General features: G+C 37.6%; 1 protein-coding gene across 1 annotated transcript; it reads right to left on the bottom strand.

Annotated features, from left to right (window-relative positions):
- Window positions 1–8,288: 8,288 nt before the first annotated feature.
- Window positions 8,289–20,943, bottom strand: LOC310924690 (POU class 2 homeobox associating-factor 2-like; the record flags this gene model as incomplete). The annotated part of the gene is given in 8 exon segments (XM_083886490.1): window positions 8,289–8,714; window positions 10,076–10,380; window positions 11,076–11,115; window positions 19,511–19,611; window positions 20,694–20,719; window positions 20,785–20,831; window positions 20,834–20,872; window positions 20,875–20,943. Coding segments are annotated over 8 exon segments (1,053 nt in total).
- Window positions 20,944–21,197: the final 254 nt, after the last annotated feature.

The raw sequence follows: 21,197 nt of genomic DNA, 5'->3' as shown, positions 1-21,197 counted from the left end.
TCTTCACAGTTTCACCACCTAATAAACAGTTTAATATCACACTTTTTTTTAGGAACATGTGAAAAATAAAGTAACACAACTGTCAAGTTACAATGAAAATCTATGTCGCTTCAGTGTCTTAAATTAAGCCCGGGTGATCTGTGCGTAAAAGCGCATTATATGCGCCCTTTCCGCGCTATTGTCCGGGCCGTTTTTCGACCGTTTGTCCCGGCCTCTGCCCCCCACTGCTCCCGGCCAAGGCTCACACTCTACTGCAGGGCTTGGCTCTTCCTGCTACGCTGGCTATTTTGCTCCAGCCTGTCTGTTTGTGTGTTCCGCGTTCACGAGTCACCGCGTCCAGAGCAGAAACGAAGGGAAAACTGACACAAAATACGCTACAGTAAGTGAAAACGTTGGTCTTAAACGCAAATATGTGTTGATGAAAAGTTGAAAATGAGAGCTGGGGTCGATCGGGTTCAAAATGGGTGAGAAATTCGCGATTTAAAAGTTGCACAAAGGCGATCGCAAAGACGGCATGCACAAAGGAAAGAGCAGGAAAGCGTAGGAAAGGAAAGAAAAGTGAGGCGATCGGCGACAAAGTTAAACATCTGTCTTTCAAAAAAGTATCGTAGCTGTAGATCGGGAGTAAAGCGGCGTGTGTGAGTCGATCGATTGGGAAAGTTTGAATTAGTAAAGCAGCGCTGATCAAATTAAAAATGATATCCCTGTGCTTTTTACGCACGTACGGCTCGTGTTACAGTGTGTAACAACGGTCAGCGAGTGGGTTAAAGCTCAGTTTGTGCTTCGGATCGACCATATTGTTGTTGTGTTGATGTGAAATGAATAAATCAATGACTTAAAAAGATCGATTTCGGGTTAATCGTGCTATTTATAATCCGAACCCAAGCTCAGCGCCATTCGCTACACATTTATTCAATTCACCGCCCCACTTAGAATATGTCACAATGAAAATATACTATGACACGTAAATATACGATTAGCCTTATTTTTCCTATAGGTGAAGCTTAATTAGGGAAACATAGAGGACGCCTCGCATAGGTGCGCATAAATTTAGAGCCAAATGCGTCATTTAGAGATCTCAGGAGTGGCGAGCCGTTTGGAAAAAGGCGATTTGATAAGAGACGAAAGCCTCGGCTACGAAACCTCATCTGATAAATATTCATACACCTAAATTCAACTTCATGGATTGTCTTAAAAGTGGCAAATAGTTGGCCAAAATTTCACAGCAGACACATCCCACTTCAGCGCGGTTACTTCTAACGACCTGTTACGCAAAAGCAACCCAGGCATAAATTTGTGAAATGTTAGATCTACGTGTAACTAATGTTTCATTAAAGACAAAATCCCACTGAAACGTTAATGAACACGTTCAAACGCGTGTCACCACACATTGGACACAATAATTAAACCTACACCAAGCCACAAAAGTCGATAAAAGTGTAAAGAATCTTAGATGAGGGAAGTAGACTCCACTGGTGCACCCAGCAGCAGCAGCAGTTACATGAAACTGTATTAATTATTTGTCACTTAACGTTTATTTTAGCTATTCTCCAGTGTCTGTAATTTAAGTTAATATGTGAGTAAGACCACATATGCTGAGGAAAAAAACGTAAATCCACGCCTCTTCACCCGCAGCTCCCATGTGCGTTTTAATTTTGCCACTAAACATTCCATTTTCTGTGTCTCTTTTATGCCCAACAGATGAAAAACCTGCAAACATGACTTCTACACCAAAATCCGAAGTAAAAACTCACCAGACATGATGGAAAAGATGAAGAGAGGCTCTCTGGAGAAAACCTGTGGGACTCCACAACGTCCTTTTCTGTCTCAGCAATATGGCCAAGAACGAAATTTGTGCAAAAGTCTTCAAAAATCTCAACACAAATGTCTTACAGTAGAGTCAGAGCATACAACAATATTGTAATATAGCTGTGGACATATTAGTTTGAGATTTTCTCCCTCCATGCCTACTATTTAAAACCCCTAGAACTCAATGATTTGACAATGATTTGATTGCGCGTTACTTTCAATTTGAATATTCAGAGGCAACCGAATTTTATCGATTTTTCGGCAAAAATCACTACGCATGGACATTGTATAAGCACTACTTTAATATAATATACTATAATTTCACACTTTGACCGAAAAGAAACCATACTTTTATTAATTTTATCCTCCTTTTGCAATATCACAGCATCACACCCCCTCATTAGGCACTACATCACTGGGTGCATTTGCGCACCTCCGACACCGCAATCCGACTTATTTTCGCTATCACACGTTTACAGAGATCACGCTGCATGCTGAGAATATTCTCAAACTTATTTTTATAGTTTATTTAAGAGAAAAACGCATTAAAGTGAGGGAAAAGTGGGCGTGGCAAAGGCCAGTAGCCATCTTTGGCACTACAGGCCCCAGAAGCTCCACTGCAGCAAGTGCTCTGTGCGCGCTCACCTGCTGGGGGCTGCAGAGTGGGTCTGCGGCTGCGGCATGTCCATATATCTCTTTAAAACACTTTTAATCACTGTGCAGAAAAACACAAGTTAAATTATATCAACACCAAATAATGACTTTTGAACACTTTGCCAGCAATGTGTGTTGATTTAATGTTAAAAAAGCGCGCCTCAGCTCTGCAGCGCCAGATCACTCCTAATCAAACTGTAAACTACAGTTTCATTAAAACTACAATATATTTACATTGTCATTAATGTATGGACAATTAAAATATATTTGTTTTATGCGCTGCAGACCACTACTAAAGAACATAACCATCGGCATATATTAAATATTGCAACAAACATTTGATACTTCGTCTTTTAAAGTAGCACGTGATGAGTAAACAAATGTTTAGAAACTACATTTATAATTATATACATAAATAGTTCAATCATATTCAAGTCGCAGAAGCTGCTTCAAAGGTAATTATTAAGATCAACATTATTATTAGAAGTGTTTCGTGTATTTGTTTATTGTTATAACTGACATCATTTTAATGATTGACCTCCGCATCTTTATGATTTTCAGTAATAGCAGCTGCAGCGGCAGCAGAGGTGGTGGTGGTGCAAATATGTGTAACGGAAATATCTTATAAGATGAGCACATTTTTGATTGTTGCAGTTTTCAGTGTTAGAGCTCTGTTTGGTAGTCTCACGAAGTTTTCCTTTAATTGCATCACTGCATCAATCACTCTCTCACTCTCTCACTCACTCACTCACTTATGAAGAAGGGAGTCTTCATCCCTGCGCTCTGTTCTCTCCATTACAGCCCAACTTTCTCCTCCCTTTGCCTGCAGCCTTCGGTTCCTCCGCTCCCTCTGCAGCGGCGATGCAGCGGCGCCACCTAGTGCTCAAAAATCGCAACATCCTTTCTTCTCAGCGAACACAAACCCACGGGTAAATACAAGTATGTCCAAGATCAACTGTTGACTGCAACAAACATCAGATCCCTTGCAATTATGCTTAGAAAACGTGTATTTTGTAGACATACACTCAAATATAACACACACATATATATAAGCAGTATATAGAATGTATATATCACACATATTTACACATTTATTTGAGACAATATATTGCAACACAACTACTGATAAAAAAGTGGAATGCTGCAGCCCAAAACTTTTTTTGTTTCAGCAATATATGTAAGAAAGTAGAAGAAAACAATACTACTTTAATTTAAAATCCTTGTTTATTTTAATTATAATTTTTTTTATAAACTATAAAATTTACCGCCATCAATAATCAGTGAAGTCATTTGCAAATGTGTCAGGAGACTGTATTTTGTGGGTCACCAATGTTTTTTTTTTTTTCTCCCAAGAATTTTGTTCAGTTTTTATATACATTCACATACCTTACACACATGGACACACGGCAAGTATGCACCTTAAGCTATTGTTTATGAACTATTTTTAAATGTTGTTGTTCCCCTAATTGTCCCCTAGTAGTTCTTTCTTGAACCGAATTTAATTGGAAATGACTCAAAATAGCATGAGTTATAATGTGCTCTTGTCTTTATCCGCCATAGTTTGTCGTCTTTACTTCACAATGGATATATTTATGACCAGAATATTAACAGTAATGTATTTTCAAACAACAGTGAAATTACAGATCGGTGTTTATTAATGTATTTGTGAACTGAACTGATGTTTAAAGAATGAGTGAATGTTTGATAACATTATTATTTATATAATAATTATTTACATTATTATTTTATATTCGAAATGTATGTGACCGATTTGTACACATGTGTAATAAACATACTGGAACAGAGAAATAATTTGCTGTTGAGGGTAAACTTCTTTGGTGTTTTTTAAACAATCATTCCATGAAAGTCTTTTTTCTTTTTATTGGTTTAATGGATTTTCAGGATTTTAACAGCCAAAAGGTAAAATATTACTGCAGCAAAACATAGACTTATGCTTTGGCCAAGAACTCAAAAGCAATTAAATTATTATTATTATAATTATTATTAGAAGAAGTAAACGTGATCATTATGTGTTCCAGTGATGCCCTCTGGGTGGCGCTATAATGCGTCCCATAGAAGAACAAACCATGACTCCGTTACGTCTATTAACCCTTCTATTCTCCGGCTTCTAAATACCGTTTTTAAATGAATGTGATGTTTTTCAATGAAAATGACTGGAAAAAAAACAATGTTTTATTTATCACTACTTACAATTTTCTGAATGAAAAAAAGAATCTGGATTAAAATGAGTCAGTTTCAATGAGAAATTCACCAGGATAATATATTTGTTAAAAACAAACAACCAACAACAACAACAATGCCAGATGTGGCATTGGGTCATGATAGTTTATTATCTTTAAAAAGTTGGTCCCTATATAAAATATATAAACTGAGTTAAGCCACAATGAAGCATGTTTAAATTGTTCATTATATATGTAAATGTACAAGTACAAAGACAGAGAAAATTGGCACTTTTAAAGTATAAAAGAAAGTAAAAGAAACAGAAAGAGTAAAATAATTCACGTTAATGAAACCTCTTGACACACAGTCATATTAGCCATATGAGGAATCATCATCATCATCATCATCAGCATCATTCTCACTTCTCAGGCTGCTTTATTGCATAAGTGTAAAAACAATTTAATGTAAAAAAAAGAAGAGAAAAAACACAATTCACAAGTTTCTGATATTGGACATTTGACCTTTTTATCATTTACCTTAGTGACCTTTAGTCTCTGCTCAAAACTGTAAAGGGAAAGTTAATAATCACAGTCTTTTATTGGTGGATGTTACAATATGTTGTTGTCAAATAATTCTACTTTTTATATCAGTGAAGATTTTGTATTCCATTCATTTTTTTGAGTAAAGTTTTTCAAACCGGGTGTAATGTGTAAAAATACTGGATTTTTACACATTACACCATTATTACATTCATTATTAATGTATTTTTAATACAGTGTGGAGGATACTTTGTATAGCATAATTGCCTAAGTCATTTTTTGGTATCTGCCTAACTTTACCAATGTGCTTGCTAAAAAAAATGTGTTTTCTGAAAATGTTCAAATATGACATAGGCAACTATGCTATTAGGCTAACAATATGTCTCTGCAAGTCCACGTGATTGACATGGTCGTGTCATGACATGGTCAGCATATGTGAGAAAACACTTTAGGGCAGCGGTCACCAACCATTTTGAGACCGAGAGCTACCTGAAGGCTACAGAATAATATGGAGGCCTACCATAATAACATTGTATGCAATTTACCTTTTAAATTATGATTATTATTATTTCAATAGCATACACTTTCATTCCAGTGCTTACTCCTAATGATTATCACAGTTTTTTATAAACGATATTAATGATATTTTACTGAGTGATCATACGGATACATGCAAGTGAAGTGAGCCCTTATTTCACATATAAGACAGATAGTTTTCTCCAGGTTCGCCAGTTTCCTCCCAAATTGACTGTAGGTGTGAATGTGAGAGTGAATGGTTGTTGGTCTTCGTATATTGGCCCTGCGGTGGACTGAACACCTGTCCAAGGTGTACCCCATATTTGCCAAGTGTCAGCTGGGATCGGTTCCAGTGATCCACAGCCCTCTGTGAAGGATAAAGTGCTAATGGAAGGAAAGAGTTTGGCAGTTCTGAGGTTCATTTGTGCAATTTGAAGCTAACATTTCAGGTGATTGAACAGTAGTAAAAACTGGGTGTGACTAAGAATTAACGTAAAGCTCTACTAAAGGACAGTAGAAGGGTTTAAAGATGTCACTTGTGGGTATGAGGATGATTGCAAAACCATTCAGATAGTAACTCACTACCTTTTTCCTCTATATGTAAAAAAGAAAGGTCTTTCACTGTTTTTTTTTTCACAAAAGCAACAATCTTAGTATGTCTTTGATATTGATAGATGCATATGTCGTTAGTAACAGAGTTGTTGGTCCCCACTAATCACATGGGGATTTCTGTAAAATAGGCTGTGTGTGTCAAACATTAACATAAATGAAACAATAAAAAGTCAGTGGGACACAAAGTGATCACAGTCTCTGTATTACATGTTCAGACTTCAACAGTAAAGATGTTTACACACAGAATCATCTCAAAGAGACAAACGTGTCTCATCGTTTCACACATGTATAATTTCTACATGGTCATCACACTTTAATGGAGTTTGTAAAGTCCACGATCAAAACCACTTAGTATTATCTGATCAAACCACTGATAATCTGATCAAAACCACTTATTATCTGACAAAAAAACGCTTATTATCTGACCATTTTCATATAAAAACAACAGCCTCTAAAAGGAGAGAAGAAGGAGTGAAAAGAGTCAAAGAGACCAATGAGAAGGAGGTGAAGTCTAACAGCTTCAGTTCTCGGAAATATCCCTTTAACAAACAAACAAACAGCAGCAAATAATCTGCTGTTTGTCTCTAACTGTTGTTTTCCTCTGTCACACAAACCTTCACTAGTAACATCGTCACTGGGAGGAGCTCACATCACCATTTAAAATTAATGGAAACATGGTGTGTGTGTGTGTGTGTGTGTGTGTGTGTGTGTGTGTGTGTGTGTGTGTGTGTGTGTGTGTGTGTGTGTGTGTGACCGTATGTCTCCTTTCCATCTATCAGAGCTCCTGAGTGCAGCTGTGGAGGCTCCAGCAGGGGGCGCTGCTGCACTCTGTCCACTGCAGCCTTGTAGTTGAGCAGGAAGGAGACGCCTTCAGCTCTCAGCTCGTCCTCTGTGGCTCTGACTGTATCTGATAGAGCTTGTCTCTCTCTGCTCAGAGCCTCCATCTTCTCCTTCGTCATGCGACTCTTCTGCTCCTCTTCTTCCCTCAGTGCAGCCATCCTGGTCTCCTCCTCCTCCTCTTCTAGAAACTGATGAAGCTTCTTAAACTCATCCGTGCCTCTGTGTGTCGGGCCTGGACTTTAATGTGTTCATGTCATTGGGAATACCTATACTAGTACAAAATGCCCGCTGTGAAAAAGCTCTTTTACACCAGATTTATTAGTTAAGACAAGCTTGACAGTTATATACACATGTTGCTCAAGTTTAACTCATTAGTAATTTGGTAAATCACATCATTTCATTCAATATACCAAAGATCACAGAATTTGACTGAATCAAAATCATAATTTTGCATCAACTAATGCAGTGAAATCATATTTGGGAAGAAAGAGTCCAGACCTGAAAATTACAGATGCAGTATTTGGGATCACCTGCACAGAGAAATAAGTAAAAATCCTAAGTTTTAATCTTAAAAAAGAAAAAACAAAGCCTGGTGTCACTGACCAGAGTGCTATGTGCCAGGTTACATTTAACGCTGACCCTCGCCTGAATGAAGCTTTAATGTTCTAAAATGTATGATTTATTTTCCTGTGTGTTCTGGTTGTATCTTAATAGGATGGAAAGTAAATGTGTAGGTGTAAAACTTTTGTAAAATGCGAAAGCTAGTGGTGACCTTTTTTTTTTTATTAGCTGAGCAACTCCACAACAGGACCGTGTACCCACATAAGCACAGAAGCCCCCTCTTACCACCGTGGGAGAAGAACTGCGTACAGAATGTTTACGGGTCTTTAACATGTAACATGTAACCATACAACTTCATATCATACACCAAGACAGAGTCCATCATTTCAATTCTTTTCATATAAATCATACAAACAAAACCTCACACAAATAAATAGGGATTTTAACATCTCATCAGACTATATTGGCAATGCATTAAAAATGTCCTCTCAACAGAATCGCCCATGCACCATCTGTGCAACTGTCTGTGAAACCTCCATCTTCCTCTAAATCCTGAACCTCTGGCCTGTCCTGCAGTCAGTACGCCCTCCTGATCTCGTACGGCGACCACGGGCTCACCCCGTCCTCTTTAGACCACAAGGCTTGAGCCTCACCGTTGGTCGGGAGGCTGCCGTGGCTGTCGGTGTCCTCAGTCCCCATCTTGGACACCAGGTCGCTGCTCATGTATGGCGAGCAGGAGAAGGAGGAGGAGGGAGCAGGGTAGGAGCTGCTGGTGGTCAAAGAGTGGTAGTGGGAGTCCTCCAGCGGGTGCAGCGTGTAGGGCTGGCTGCTGGGGATGGAGCACATGGGGGAGCCTCGGCTGTTGGACCGGTATTGGGACGGACTGTCTGGAGGTTCAGGGCTGGGCATGGAGGGTGGGACACTGATAGCAGTCAGGCTGTCCGGACAAAGAGTCTCCACCTGGGATCCTGGCTCTGGAACTGACTGCTCCCATGATTCTCTCTGAAGCAGGAAGAGAGGGCAGGAAAAGATGAGTCATTCATTCATTCATTCATATAGTCACGATACAAGGAAGTGTCAATGCAACTACAATGCAGGGTTCATATGCTCTGATTCACTGGTGCCAAGTACAAGAGCATTCATGCAGTATTTATAGTTTTTCCTATTAAATGGTACATGGTTCACAAGACTTAAATATTATGACATTCAAAGTTCAACAGTCATTTGTCCATGTTACTGAGAAAATAACCTGACACTCACAAAGACCATGAAGCTAATACTGGAAATATGACCCCTGCAGTCACCAAGCAGATTGTCACCCACTCTTCTACAGTATTTTAACATCGAATAGAGAAACATATCATTTATTTCAGTTTTTATTATCTCTTATAGTCACTCTCCTATGTTTTATGTAATGTCCGATTACTATTTGCATCAAGAGGACATTTTAATGTCATTTTATGTCGTCTGCCTGTTAACCACATAACTGTCCAACAGTTCAATTGACAGGCTTTACATTTCGCAGGTAAACTCCTAAGGGCACAGTGTGTGTGTGTGTGTGTGTGTGTGTGTGCGTGCGGTGCTGATTGGTGGTGTTTGGATGAGAAATGTTAGAGATATCTGTAAAAATGCAACAGATGTATTATTAAATTATGGAAAAAATGGATGGAGACAGTTACCACCCTCACATTCCTTTGATCTGCATGCAGATTACCACGACAACCGTTAGAGTAAAGAACACACCACTGCGTGCAATGCCAACTTGGACATTGTTTGGAAAAGAAATGCAAAGGAAAAAGGGTTGGGTGCTGTTTTTCTCGTAAAAAAAAAAGCTTTAAAGTTTAAAGAGCTAGAAAGGCACATTGAATTCTACTTCTCTGCATCAAACAACAAACAGACACAGTGAGTAACTAACTACTGATAATCACATCCAGATATACTGTCAACAGTTAGAGTATACATAAACAGGGCTAAAAGCAAGTAAATATGATATCAGGTCTGTCAGAAGAGTGACTCAACGTGGATACTGATGTTTTTCCAAATCAATTATAATTGTTCATTACATCATGTTGTGTCAGGGGTATGATTCAAACTAATTTGCACTGACCCCATGAGGACAAAAACAAACAGTTATCATAGATTCACTCAACACAGTCTCATTTCCTCCTAAAACCCCACATCTCAAACTCCACAGTGTGTAATGCAAGGTTTAGCTGACGTGATAGATCTGATCACTTCATCATGTTTAATGGGCTCTTAGACTTGGCTCATTTCAAAGCAGAGCAAAGGTACTTTGGTGAAGCTCTTTATCTTCATGAGAAATGTTTTCTTTTGTTTTGTTTGTTTTGGATGAAAAGTCCTACCAGAAATAGATGCGAGGACTCTCCACTGAAGGGAGGCAGCAGGGATGAGAGGGCCGACGAGGGCAGGAAGGAACCTCCAGAACTTGAGAAGGCCGTGGCACTGCGGTAATCACCAAAGGCCTCTGGGTAGTAGCTGTCGATTAGGGACGAGTAGCTGCTCATTGTGGACGGCTCGCAGCCCAGAGATTTACCCCCGAGGGAGGAGGAGTAGATGTCAGGGGAGAACTGCTTGGCAGATGGACAGAAGTCTGACTCGGAGATGAAGGGGCGCCTCATGCCATAGTAACTGGGCAACATGTGAGCTCCTGCAAAGAGTAGAAATCAGTCATTCATGGGTCCCACAAGATTAGTTTAGGTGACCAAATATATAAAAATGTTGCAGAATTATTTCAGGATCTAAAATTCACCTCTGAGCCACATGAAAGTGGGTTTCTACAATAATAATAATAACTAACAACAGACACTGACCACTTACGTTAGCTAAATAATCACCTGTGAGGCAACATAGTAAACTTGGTGAAGCACTAAGTGCGATTTTCTGTTTTCACAAAAGGCAAAACAGAAACTTTCTAAAATGCATGTTCTGCTCCCCTCTCCGCAATCTCTCAGCTCACTTTTTACTATCACTTCAAAAATGAGATATCCCATTAAACCGTGTGCTCCATATACACAAGAATTGAACTTCTGTATATGTGTTTTAGAAACACATGCATAAAATAAAGTGGTGTTACAGAAATCGCAGAAAAATAAGCAGATGTTTAAGATTTATGTTTGAGATGGTCGTAATATTTTGTCATCTATAAAAAGTTTGTCCCTATATGAAAAGATTGGGAAACATAAGGGAAACAGTTTTAAACTTAACATTTAAATTCTCAAAATGTGCAGATAACGGAGTCAGACTACTAAAAAAGGGTTGACTGAGCACTGGCAGATTTATTTTGCAGACAGTCATGAGTCAGTGATGATCTCTGATTGTGTTTCATGATCTGTTGATTCTCACCTGGCATCTGGACAAATGAAGGTGAAGTGGTCGATCCTCCCTGTGGCAAAGAAATGACACTTGAAATGAGTCTGGAACATGAATGGTACTTTCAGTCATATGGAAATCAACATAGACATATTATTAACATCAGGGAGGGACAGATATGTCTCAAGAGTGGAAGAGTTGCCATAATTGTCAAAAATGTTGTATTGGGTTAATTTGACCAATTGTTTTAAAAGCTTGCCCCATATTTTAATGTCCTCTAATTTCAAGTTCGATTTCATTGTCTCACTTTTTATTTTACTTATGAAAAAGTAAAATAAAAAGTGGAAAAGGGGGAAAAAAACACCATTCCAATATTGCATAATTGCACGCAGAAACAAACTGCAACCAAGTAAATTTTATATACCCAGAGGTGGAAAGTAACTAAATACATTTACTTAAGTTACTGCATTGAATACTTTTTTTGTGTATTTTGTATTTTTTAAGTACAATTTAAAATCAGGATTTGGTATTTTACTTGAGTACGTATTGACTCAAGTATTGCACTTAGTTACTTTATAAATCCTACCCGTTACTGAGTAAAAATAAAAATTCAGCACAATGAAGACCTACAAGGGGGAAATATACACCAGAACCAGACGAATGATGATGTGATTAGCACCAGCACTGGTGAGTGAACATAGGGCGCGCGCCAAAAGTGACGTAATATCCTGTGTCACGCCGGGCGCGTGAGCTCCAAAATAGTTTGGGATTTCTGACCCCTTGTCATATTTCTACTACCCTCACACCCAGCGCAAAGTAACTAAGTAACTTTTACTTAAAGTACATTTCAAATGAACTACTTTTTACTTCTACTTGAGTACATTTTCAGATGACTACTTTTACTTCTACTTGAGTAATATTTCATCAAAGTATTGGTACTTTTACTTGAGTACAATATTTTAGTACTTTTTCCACCTCTGTGTATACTCAAATCTTTATGATATCCTAAGCAGAATTGTATTTTCGGGGCCCCTCCCCCAGCACTTTGGAGTAGCCTGTTCTTGACTATTATTGATAGAAATGATTTATAGTTGTGTTATTTACTCCAAATCAGAGCAGTGTTTGTTTGTTTTAACCTAAGAGGGTAGTAAAATCACAAAAGTATGTGCAATTATATATTCAAAGTGAAGCACAAACTGTGTAGTTACTGAACTTGAATTAAACAAGTCTGAACATATATACATACTGTATATCAGATTATCAGATTTATCCTCGGCAAACCAAAGACAAAACCAGGATGTCTTTGTGTCTAAGTAAATCAAATCACCAGTTCCCCCTGATGATTAATTCTACATTGGTCTCATTGTAAGACACCACAAGCATATTCCCTGAATATTTTTGTTCACTTTTTCAGTGACCAATGTTATTATATCACATTGAATATGACTGGTATATGAAGATATGTGTGGACGAATAGCGGAGGCTAATCCATGCAACAGGAATTACATGAACATGGAATAAATAATAGAAGAGGCTACACACTAATATAAATAATAATAACACATTGTTCTATCTTTTATAATTAAAATATACATATTCTCCTGTTGAATCCAATGAGCCATTCCACCTAAACAGATTTTCCTGGTCACATTTATTTAGACATGATTACTACAGTATGCAATATTAAGATGATTATTACTTATATTCAGTTGCTGGTAATAACAAGTATCACTGTATGGGTTTTACAAAGTAATTATTCAATTCTTTCAGACACCTAATGCATATATTTTCAAACACAGGTTATATTCTATTATAGTTTCTAGTTTAATTTGATAATATCCACAAATTTAGCCTAAACATAATATGAAATATGTTACTGAGATGTTAAAAACATGCTTGTGTTAACAATAATGTAATAGTTTCAAATCCATGTACAATAAGTAAATAATGCAATAACTTATTATATTATGGATAAAATGCTATAACATTGTATTGCATTGTTGGCCAGTTATTGCTTTATAGCCTTTTATTACAGTGAAAACAGAACAAACAGTTGCCATGTCATTGTTAGTTATTACATTCTTCACTACACTCCCTATTACCCACATTATCTTGAATAAGGAATACATTGGACATACATCTGATCAAGATTCAGTGTCTTTTTTTTATTTTATTTTTTTTATAATAAACGCAACACTTTGCTGCCTCTGCTGGAATATGTTGCTATAGTAACAGCCTCATTCAGAGACTGCAGAGGGACATAAGGACAAGGTTGGACAGGATAGGTGTGTTTGCATACTGCTAGCATGAACGAGTTGATATTAAGCCGGCGTTGGCCGGGAGGCAAGCAAATTTTGAGGGCAGAATTTGAATGTGATTTGCCAGTGCCAAGACTTCCTCATGTGGCCCAGGTATGGCTGACTGCATCTCTGAAGGCTGTGTATGGAAATCAGCACACTCAAACTCAGAATGTGTGTTTCTCTGTGTGTGTCTGTGTTTGTGTGTGGTAGAGGAGGGGTGTGGGTTATGATGAAGGCTTTATTATTAAGCCTAATTTTGGAGAAACAAAGTCTTCCTTCCTATGCAAAAGACAGAAGAGTGTTTAACAGAAATATTTGAAGGCGTGCCTATTTCATACACTCTTAGACATAAGGGTTCCAAAAGGGCCCTTCTACAAGTGCTGAGGTTGTACCTGGAACCATTTGCTTCTGAAAAACCCTTTCTTCGGGAAAGGGTTTTTTAAGGGTTCTTGGTAACAATAATGGTTCTAGTAAGAACCATTTTGATCCAGACCCCAAACCCCTTTCCTGAATAAAGGGTTTTAAAAGGGTTCTTGTTCGAACCTTTATAAAAAGGTTCTACCTGGAGCCAAAGCCAAAGGGTTCTCCTATGAGGACAAGCCAAAGAACCTTACATGGTTCTAATTAGCACTTTTATTTCTAAGAGTGTACTTAAATAAATTAACAAACACCAAAATGTTTTACTTTACCGCTTTAAAAAATCCTGTATATATGTATACATATCTCCACCAACATTAGTGAGAAGAAGTTACTAGTTGGTTAGCATGCTAACTTGCAAATAAGTTATAGATATCGAACAAAGACATGACGGAAAAAAGGGAATTTAAGTTGGCACCAAACTTGCAAAATGTGTTATATTGAAACAGTTAATGTCGTCTATATACAGTAGTAAAAAAAACCAAAAAACTGCATATACCCCCTTTAAGTTCAGAATTGTATGTTCTTGCAGTAAATTACCTTGGTTCACCTTTACCCTCAGAACCATCACTATTAATCCCATTTGAGATTACAAAAAGTCCCAGACCCGAGTTTTCTTCATCACACACCGTTCATTTATGAGATGATGTAAGACCTTTATATTTATTTTCCTTGTGCTGCTCCATGTTCCAACATGAACAGAATCACCTTGTGGTCAGAGTTTGCTCTTCTCTCAATGGTCTTTTATTGTTGGGGATAAAAGACAAGCATTAACTAACACAAAGACGTGGCTGGCTTTAGTTACTGTGCGTCTCTGTGCAACATCATGTGCTGTTTATAATCATGTGTGAGTAAAGTCTGCAGAGAAAAGGTGCTGAAGTGCAGGCCAGAAACAGATGGGCAACAAACTAAAGGAAGAACCTGAATAACCCACACAGATGCTTCCACACAGGTGCACTTGCATGGTTCAATGAAGCAACTGACATCCCAGCATGCTCTGTGTTAGTTACAGGCTTTAAGTGACACGCAGGCGCAGTGGTCACTGACTTTGAATCATTATGACAACAGGAAGAAAAGCTCATGAAAGTAGATTGTTGTTGAACAGCATCGGTCACAGAGATGTTCAACTGGCTGCTGTTTCAGCTGGAATTATGGTCCAGACGCATAAGATGCATATCCTTAGATGAGCGCTAAGCCAAACCAATCCTCACAATCACATGCTACTATTGTATGCTCTCTGCAAACCAAGACAAGTGAGCTCATGTTTCTAAATCTAAATTTCATTACACATGCGTATCATGTGTAACGACAAAAAGGCATAACATTATTGTGAATATCTTTGAATATCTTTATATTTAAGTGCTTATTGTTAAGTAATAATATGTTTATTATTTTTTGCTTACAAATTAATAATGGGAAACGTTTAAATTCATCTACTATTGTTTAGTTAATTTTCTACACAAACCCTTACCTGTGAACCACCATTGGAACTTATAAACTCACTTTTCTGACAGTACTCTAAGAAAACATCTCTGTTATTCACATTTGTGATAAATGGACCTCAGTTAGATTGCTAATCTCTTGCTAATCTCTCAAGGTCTGCAGAAAAGCAAAATAACTAAAGTGTATGTATTAATCAGCCTTGAACACAGTGTTCTGCTGTCTATTCCTGCAGTTTGAAGAATGTAAAACCTTGCACAAAAAAAGTTCTCTCCAGAGCTGAGACCAGATCTCAAGCTAACAGCCAAATCTCCTTTCTGAGCCGACACACAATCAACCTTTTCCACTCTTTATGCTTGTTTATTTCCCACAAATCGAGACACAAATGCACCTTTTTACGTCTTATTCTGGGACATTTCTGCCCCTTGTCGGTATGTTTATGTGCTCAAAGCACATTAATGGTTTGATGTGGATGAAAATGATGCAGTAGCTTTTACTGGCACCTCTAATCACCGCAGCTGAACAGATATGAAACATTACAAACTAGAGAAAGCACTTCCCTATCTTAGCATGTCAACTCCTTTACACATTAAAAAAAAAAAAAAAAAAAAAAAAGGATTTGGATCTGGATCACCATCAGAATCTAATAATTTCATTTCAGTCATTACCTACATTGCTGGGAAATTTCATCAAATTCAGTCCTTTACCGTTTGGGTTAAGTTCCTCACAATCAGACAGACAGATGAGTGTGGCCAAAAACTCCACTTTAACATTTTTAACATTCCACTTTGTAAACTAACTGACAGTAAAATACACAAGCCTTAACTTCAAAGTGTACGCAGACTTGATTTTATTCAGTTTCTTGGGGACCAATCTGTCACGTATTTGACTCGTTTTTCTTATTTATAATTTAAACTTTTCATCCTTTTTAAACCCCATCGTGCCACAGACCCTCAGTATTCTCAAGACCCCCAATTTGCACTGTAAACTATCATTCAATAACTATATATTTGGCTTTTGGTCAACTGGTAAAATAACTTAAAATTAATTAACTTGAGTAGAGCTTAAAAAATATATATTACTCCATTATTTTTATACCAGGCCAACTCAGATATGTATTTTTATTGCTTATAAATGTAATGCTTAAAATTATTCAGAATTTTTCTTTTTGTGAATTTTTTCTTCAATATGACTTTTTGAAAAAAAGGAAAACTTTATTTGGAGTTTTCTATCATACCACTGTAAACATCCATCCACATTTGGATGCCTATATGTAACATTGTCACTGCAGCAGTGACTGAGGTTGTATTGCTTTGTCCAAGACAATGGCACAAGCTGGTTACTTCAGTTGTTGTTATAGTCTCTATAGTCTCATCCGTGGACTCACTGACCCCTGACAGAGACACGAGTGTCTTCTCTTAACCCACTGCTGCTTCCACAGCTTAGTGTTTCAACATGGAGCTCACCGAGTTCCAAACATGTCTGGCTTCAGTTCATTCAGTGAAGAAATGTACCTAAGCCTCACTTAACATTAAAGTAAAGTCTGCTTTGGGTGTTTACACTTACACTTTGTTTTTCAGAAGCTTTCAGGAATGCTTGGAGATCTATCACAGACAAATTCACTGTAGGTACCGATTCTGTAGCAGTCTGTATAAAACCATCACCAGCACATCAGACTCAAGGACTACAGCTGTTTTATGAATTTGCTATCAGAAAAAATGTGATGTATGTATATGTACAGTTCAGTGCTCACTGAAAAAAAAAAAAAAAGACAGCAGTCTTTTTAAAATATTACACAATCTCCTATTTAACCTGTTTTGCCATATGTGGTTGATGGAGCTGCCATGGCAAATACAGACAATTCTTATAAATCATGTAAAACATGAAGGACATAATTTTTTTATGCATTGAAATAATTTGGTGATTTCTGCCTTTTTTCTATTGCTTTCACTCATTATTTTCTCGTCTATCAGTACATTTACATGAATTTTGAAAATGGAGATGCATTGTGTGAGTCCAACTAAAGCTTTCGAATACATGTTAGTCTTACAGAAATGCTAAATTTAATGTCTCAAAGTCGTACTAAAAACACCCAAATCATGTGATAGTTGGATTATTCCTGCTTGTATACCTTCAGTTGTATTTAGGATGGCCTAGGTGCTTTGCACTTGTGCCACAGCTCCTCCCACCCCCTTGCTGAATAGTAAACCGAAAAATAAGACAATCATGACAAAAACATGGCAGAATTCAGGCTGGTACATTTGTTGGACTGATTAGAAGACCAATTTAACACACCATCAATTTATTTTAAAAGGGAAATAAAGCTGGTGATGACATCCAAGTAAAGTTCAGAATGGAGTTTATATTGTTTGGTTTTATAATTATGGATACAAAAAAAAGTTGTACGAGCATATTATCAACCTTTCCTGGACAAATACTACAGTACTTAAAACACTTTAATTAATTATTCCACTAACCACAACCCTTTTTCTGTTGTATATTTTCGTTTTTACACTAATCATTCAATTTAAGAGCACATACAGTACAAATCATTGCAGAATAACAAGTGTGTACATACGTCTACTGATGCCTCTTAAATTGAATGATCTCAATTTCCAATACCGTTTGCACATTGTATAAATAAAGTTTGGTTTAAGAAAAAAAGAAGCTGTAGATTTGCTCTCAGTCCTCTACAATGAGTCAAGTCAAATCTCTCATCAGACACTAAATCCTGCTCCTCACTTACAAATCCCTTAATCTCGTCTGAACTTCTTGACCACATTACTCCATCCTGGACCCTGAAGTGCTCAAACACATTTCTGCTTACAATCCTTCTTATCAGCCTGAAAAGCTCTGATCACAGGGAATTCAGTGTGGCAGAGATTAATGACACCTTATTGCTAGTCATCTTCAAAACAACTCCTAAAAAACACAATTACATTCATTATCCAAAGTTGTGCTCACATTATTTTCTGTCATTGTTTTTGTTTTGTTTTAACTTTGGAGACAAGTCTGAACTATTGTTAATATGATGTTGGTCAGTAATATTTTACTGCACGCCACCGAAATGAGTGGCGTAAGGGATTAAGATTTACAAAACAGTAATTGAATTACAATTACTATGCAAAGGTAGTCACTGAGTCACAGCAGATCCATATCACTTCAGAAGGAATAAGCAGAACATCTGCAGAGGTTTATTTTTTTTACAAAATTGTTATTTCAATAAAGTGAATTCAGTTCCAAAAGAAACTTGTCGCACATGACTTTTTGATGTTATGAGTAAGGGTAAATGGTAAACTTTTTACACCAAATTAAGAAGTAATATTATTACTTTTTAAAGGAATCATATATAAAGGTACTATAACTTATTACAGTGTCTTTCTCAACACCTATTATGATGATATTTTAGTTAAATCACAGTGCATCAGCCTGGTGGATGTGATCACTTTGCAACATGTACTGAGGTTACAAAACACTTGTACATGAACTTTAAATTATAAATACTGTGTATATAAAGAAGCTATTTTAGGACACTCTTTGTCAAATCCAATTATATTTCCTCTTTTGTCTTTCACACAGCCCCATCACTGCCTATGTGGTTAGTGGCTTGCATGTCTATAGAGTGGACATGCCGATGCTAAACACAAACCAAACAGTAAATACTGTTCAGTAAAAGCCTTTTGACAGGCAGTTTGTGGAAAATGAAAAGCCAGTCTTGCTTGTGCATGCAGACGTCTAAAGCACATTTCTTTTTCTCTGTGTGTGTGTGTGTGTGTGTGTGTGTGTGTGTGTGTGATGGCCTGTGTTTCTGAGAAAACAATAGGAGGTTTGTGTGCGGCCTGCACACAGCACAGGACAATGTCAGCTGGCAGGTGTGCGTGGATCAAACTTTGCATAGGCTGCTTCTGTCTCTGCTCCCTGTCCACCTCAATCCCCCCACCACAGCCGTGCCTCCACCTCGGGGCAGTTTCTGCGTGATCATGGCCATTGCCACTACGGGCATTGTGTCAGCGTTCTTTTGTGAGGTCAGGATGGGCCTTGGTGCTTTGTGTCTCTCTGCACACAACACTTTCGGCTATTTACAGATTGGCTTTGCAAGCGCTCGAGGGGAGCGGAGACAGATGGATGAACCATGCATCGTTACTCCACAAAACAAGCCGAATGTAAACAAGGAGAAGAGATTTATTTTTTTCAAGCGACCTCTTAATTGTGTTGCCCAACAGAATGTCAACTGTGGTTATACTGTTTGATTTAGGAGACAAATGAAGTGACGGGACAAAAGCAGAGCAGTTTAGAGGAGATTGTGCTTACACTATATCTGGGTCCACTTGTCTGTCTGGATCTCTTCTCTGCCAGCAGGTCCTTGACTGTATGTTTCACTCGAACACCTTGGTACACTCGCTTAGAGTAGTCTGGACGGAAGCAGAGAAGGTTTTGTGATCACACATCAGATACAAATCCAGAAACAGTTTGACTTGAAACACATATTCATACACATTTTCATTCATCTCCACAAATGTGTGTTCATTTGAATGTTTCACAGTTTTATGCATATCGGCCAATGACTCTATGGGATTGGTGTGTAAATGTCATGGAAATGGCCTTTGGTTTGGTCAATGCAAATGGACTGCTTAAAAGGCCCAATTTACAACAAACACACTCACTGGAGGGGTCATTATGGTTTTAGAAACACAAAACACAATTTACAATCAGAAATCCTGCATGCATACATCATGGTAACCAAGGCAAGTTTATAAGTACAGCACTGTTCATACACAGGGCAACTCAACATGCTTTACAAAGGCATATAAATACATTAAGAAAATCTTAAAAGAGGAAAACTTATTATAAAATAATAATTTTAAAAATTAAAGTAGACATTCATAAGAGATAAAAGTGTGATTTACCAATAAAAGTGCATTCAAAAGACAAGAACTTAGATGATTACATATACATGTATGTATATATATATGTGTGTGTGTGTGTGTGTGTGTGTGTGTGTGTGTGTGTGTGTGTGTGTGTGTGTGTATCCCTGGTCAAGTCATGGGACGCAGGATATAATGGGATGCAGGAGCATTCATGAAAATTACATTATCTGCATTACTATTATTGCATACAAAAAAGAAGAGCAAAGATTCTAGATTATTGAATGCATCTTTAAGACATTCTTGCAAATATTAATATTCAACTATATGTTATGAAATAGATTATTATTATTATGATTTTATGATGGATGTTACATTCTACCGTTAGTACATACACATTTGTGTATATAACTTATTTTATATATATGTATATATATATAATGCCGAATTTAATATACATGTATGAATACACATTATACATGTAAATGTGCATATAATGTACAGTATAATAGAGTAATTGTATCAAATCAAATAACTCAAAATATATGATAAATAAAACAAAATAAGCGTTTACATGCATTTTAAGAGCAAACCAGAGCTAAGTCTGTAAATGAATGAGTGGCTCTCACCTGTGTCCATGATGCTGCTGTGCACTCTGATACACTCCCACACACACTGACACAAACACACACATACACACACGAGCGCGCGCTCACACACACACACATACACACACACAGACAGAGACAGGCCTCTCTGTTCTCCCCCCCTGCTGTATTTGCCTACAGTAGTTGAGTCCCAGTGTGCAGCATCATACTGAGCAGCGTGGCGTGCCACGATGGGAGCTTTAACTGTGTAGTGAGGAGGGCAGGGACACATGGAACATGCCACCTCACACTGCACTCATGGGCAGGCAGTTTTTTTCAAAATGACCTTTATCTATTTGTTTAAATGCAAATGTTTGGTAGGGACGTTTTTTCGACTATTTGCATTTGTAATTGAGATTAGGGGTTGGGAGCATCAGGAGCAGGGAGGAGAGTCGGGGAGGTCTGTCTGAGCCATACGCGCATCATCCACACACACACACGCACACACACTATATGTATATATTTATTTATTTTGATAGGGGTAAG

This window comes from Microchirus variegatus (assembly GCF_963457635.1).
Source record: "Microchirus variegatus genome assembly, chromosome: 3".
Lineage (NCBI taxonomy): Eukaryota > Metazoa > Chordata > Actinopteri > Pleuronectiformes > Soleidae > Microchirus > Microchirus variegatus.
Note: the sequence above shows the minus strand (reverse complement) of the source record. Positions and strands in the feature narration are given on the sequence as shown.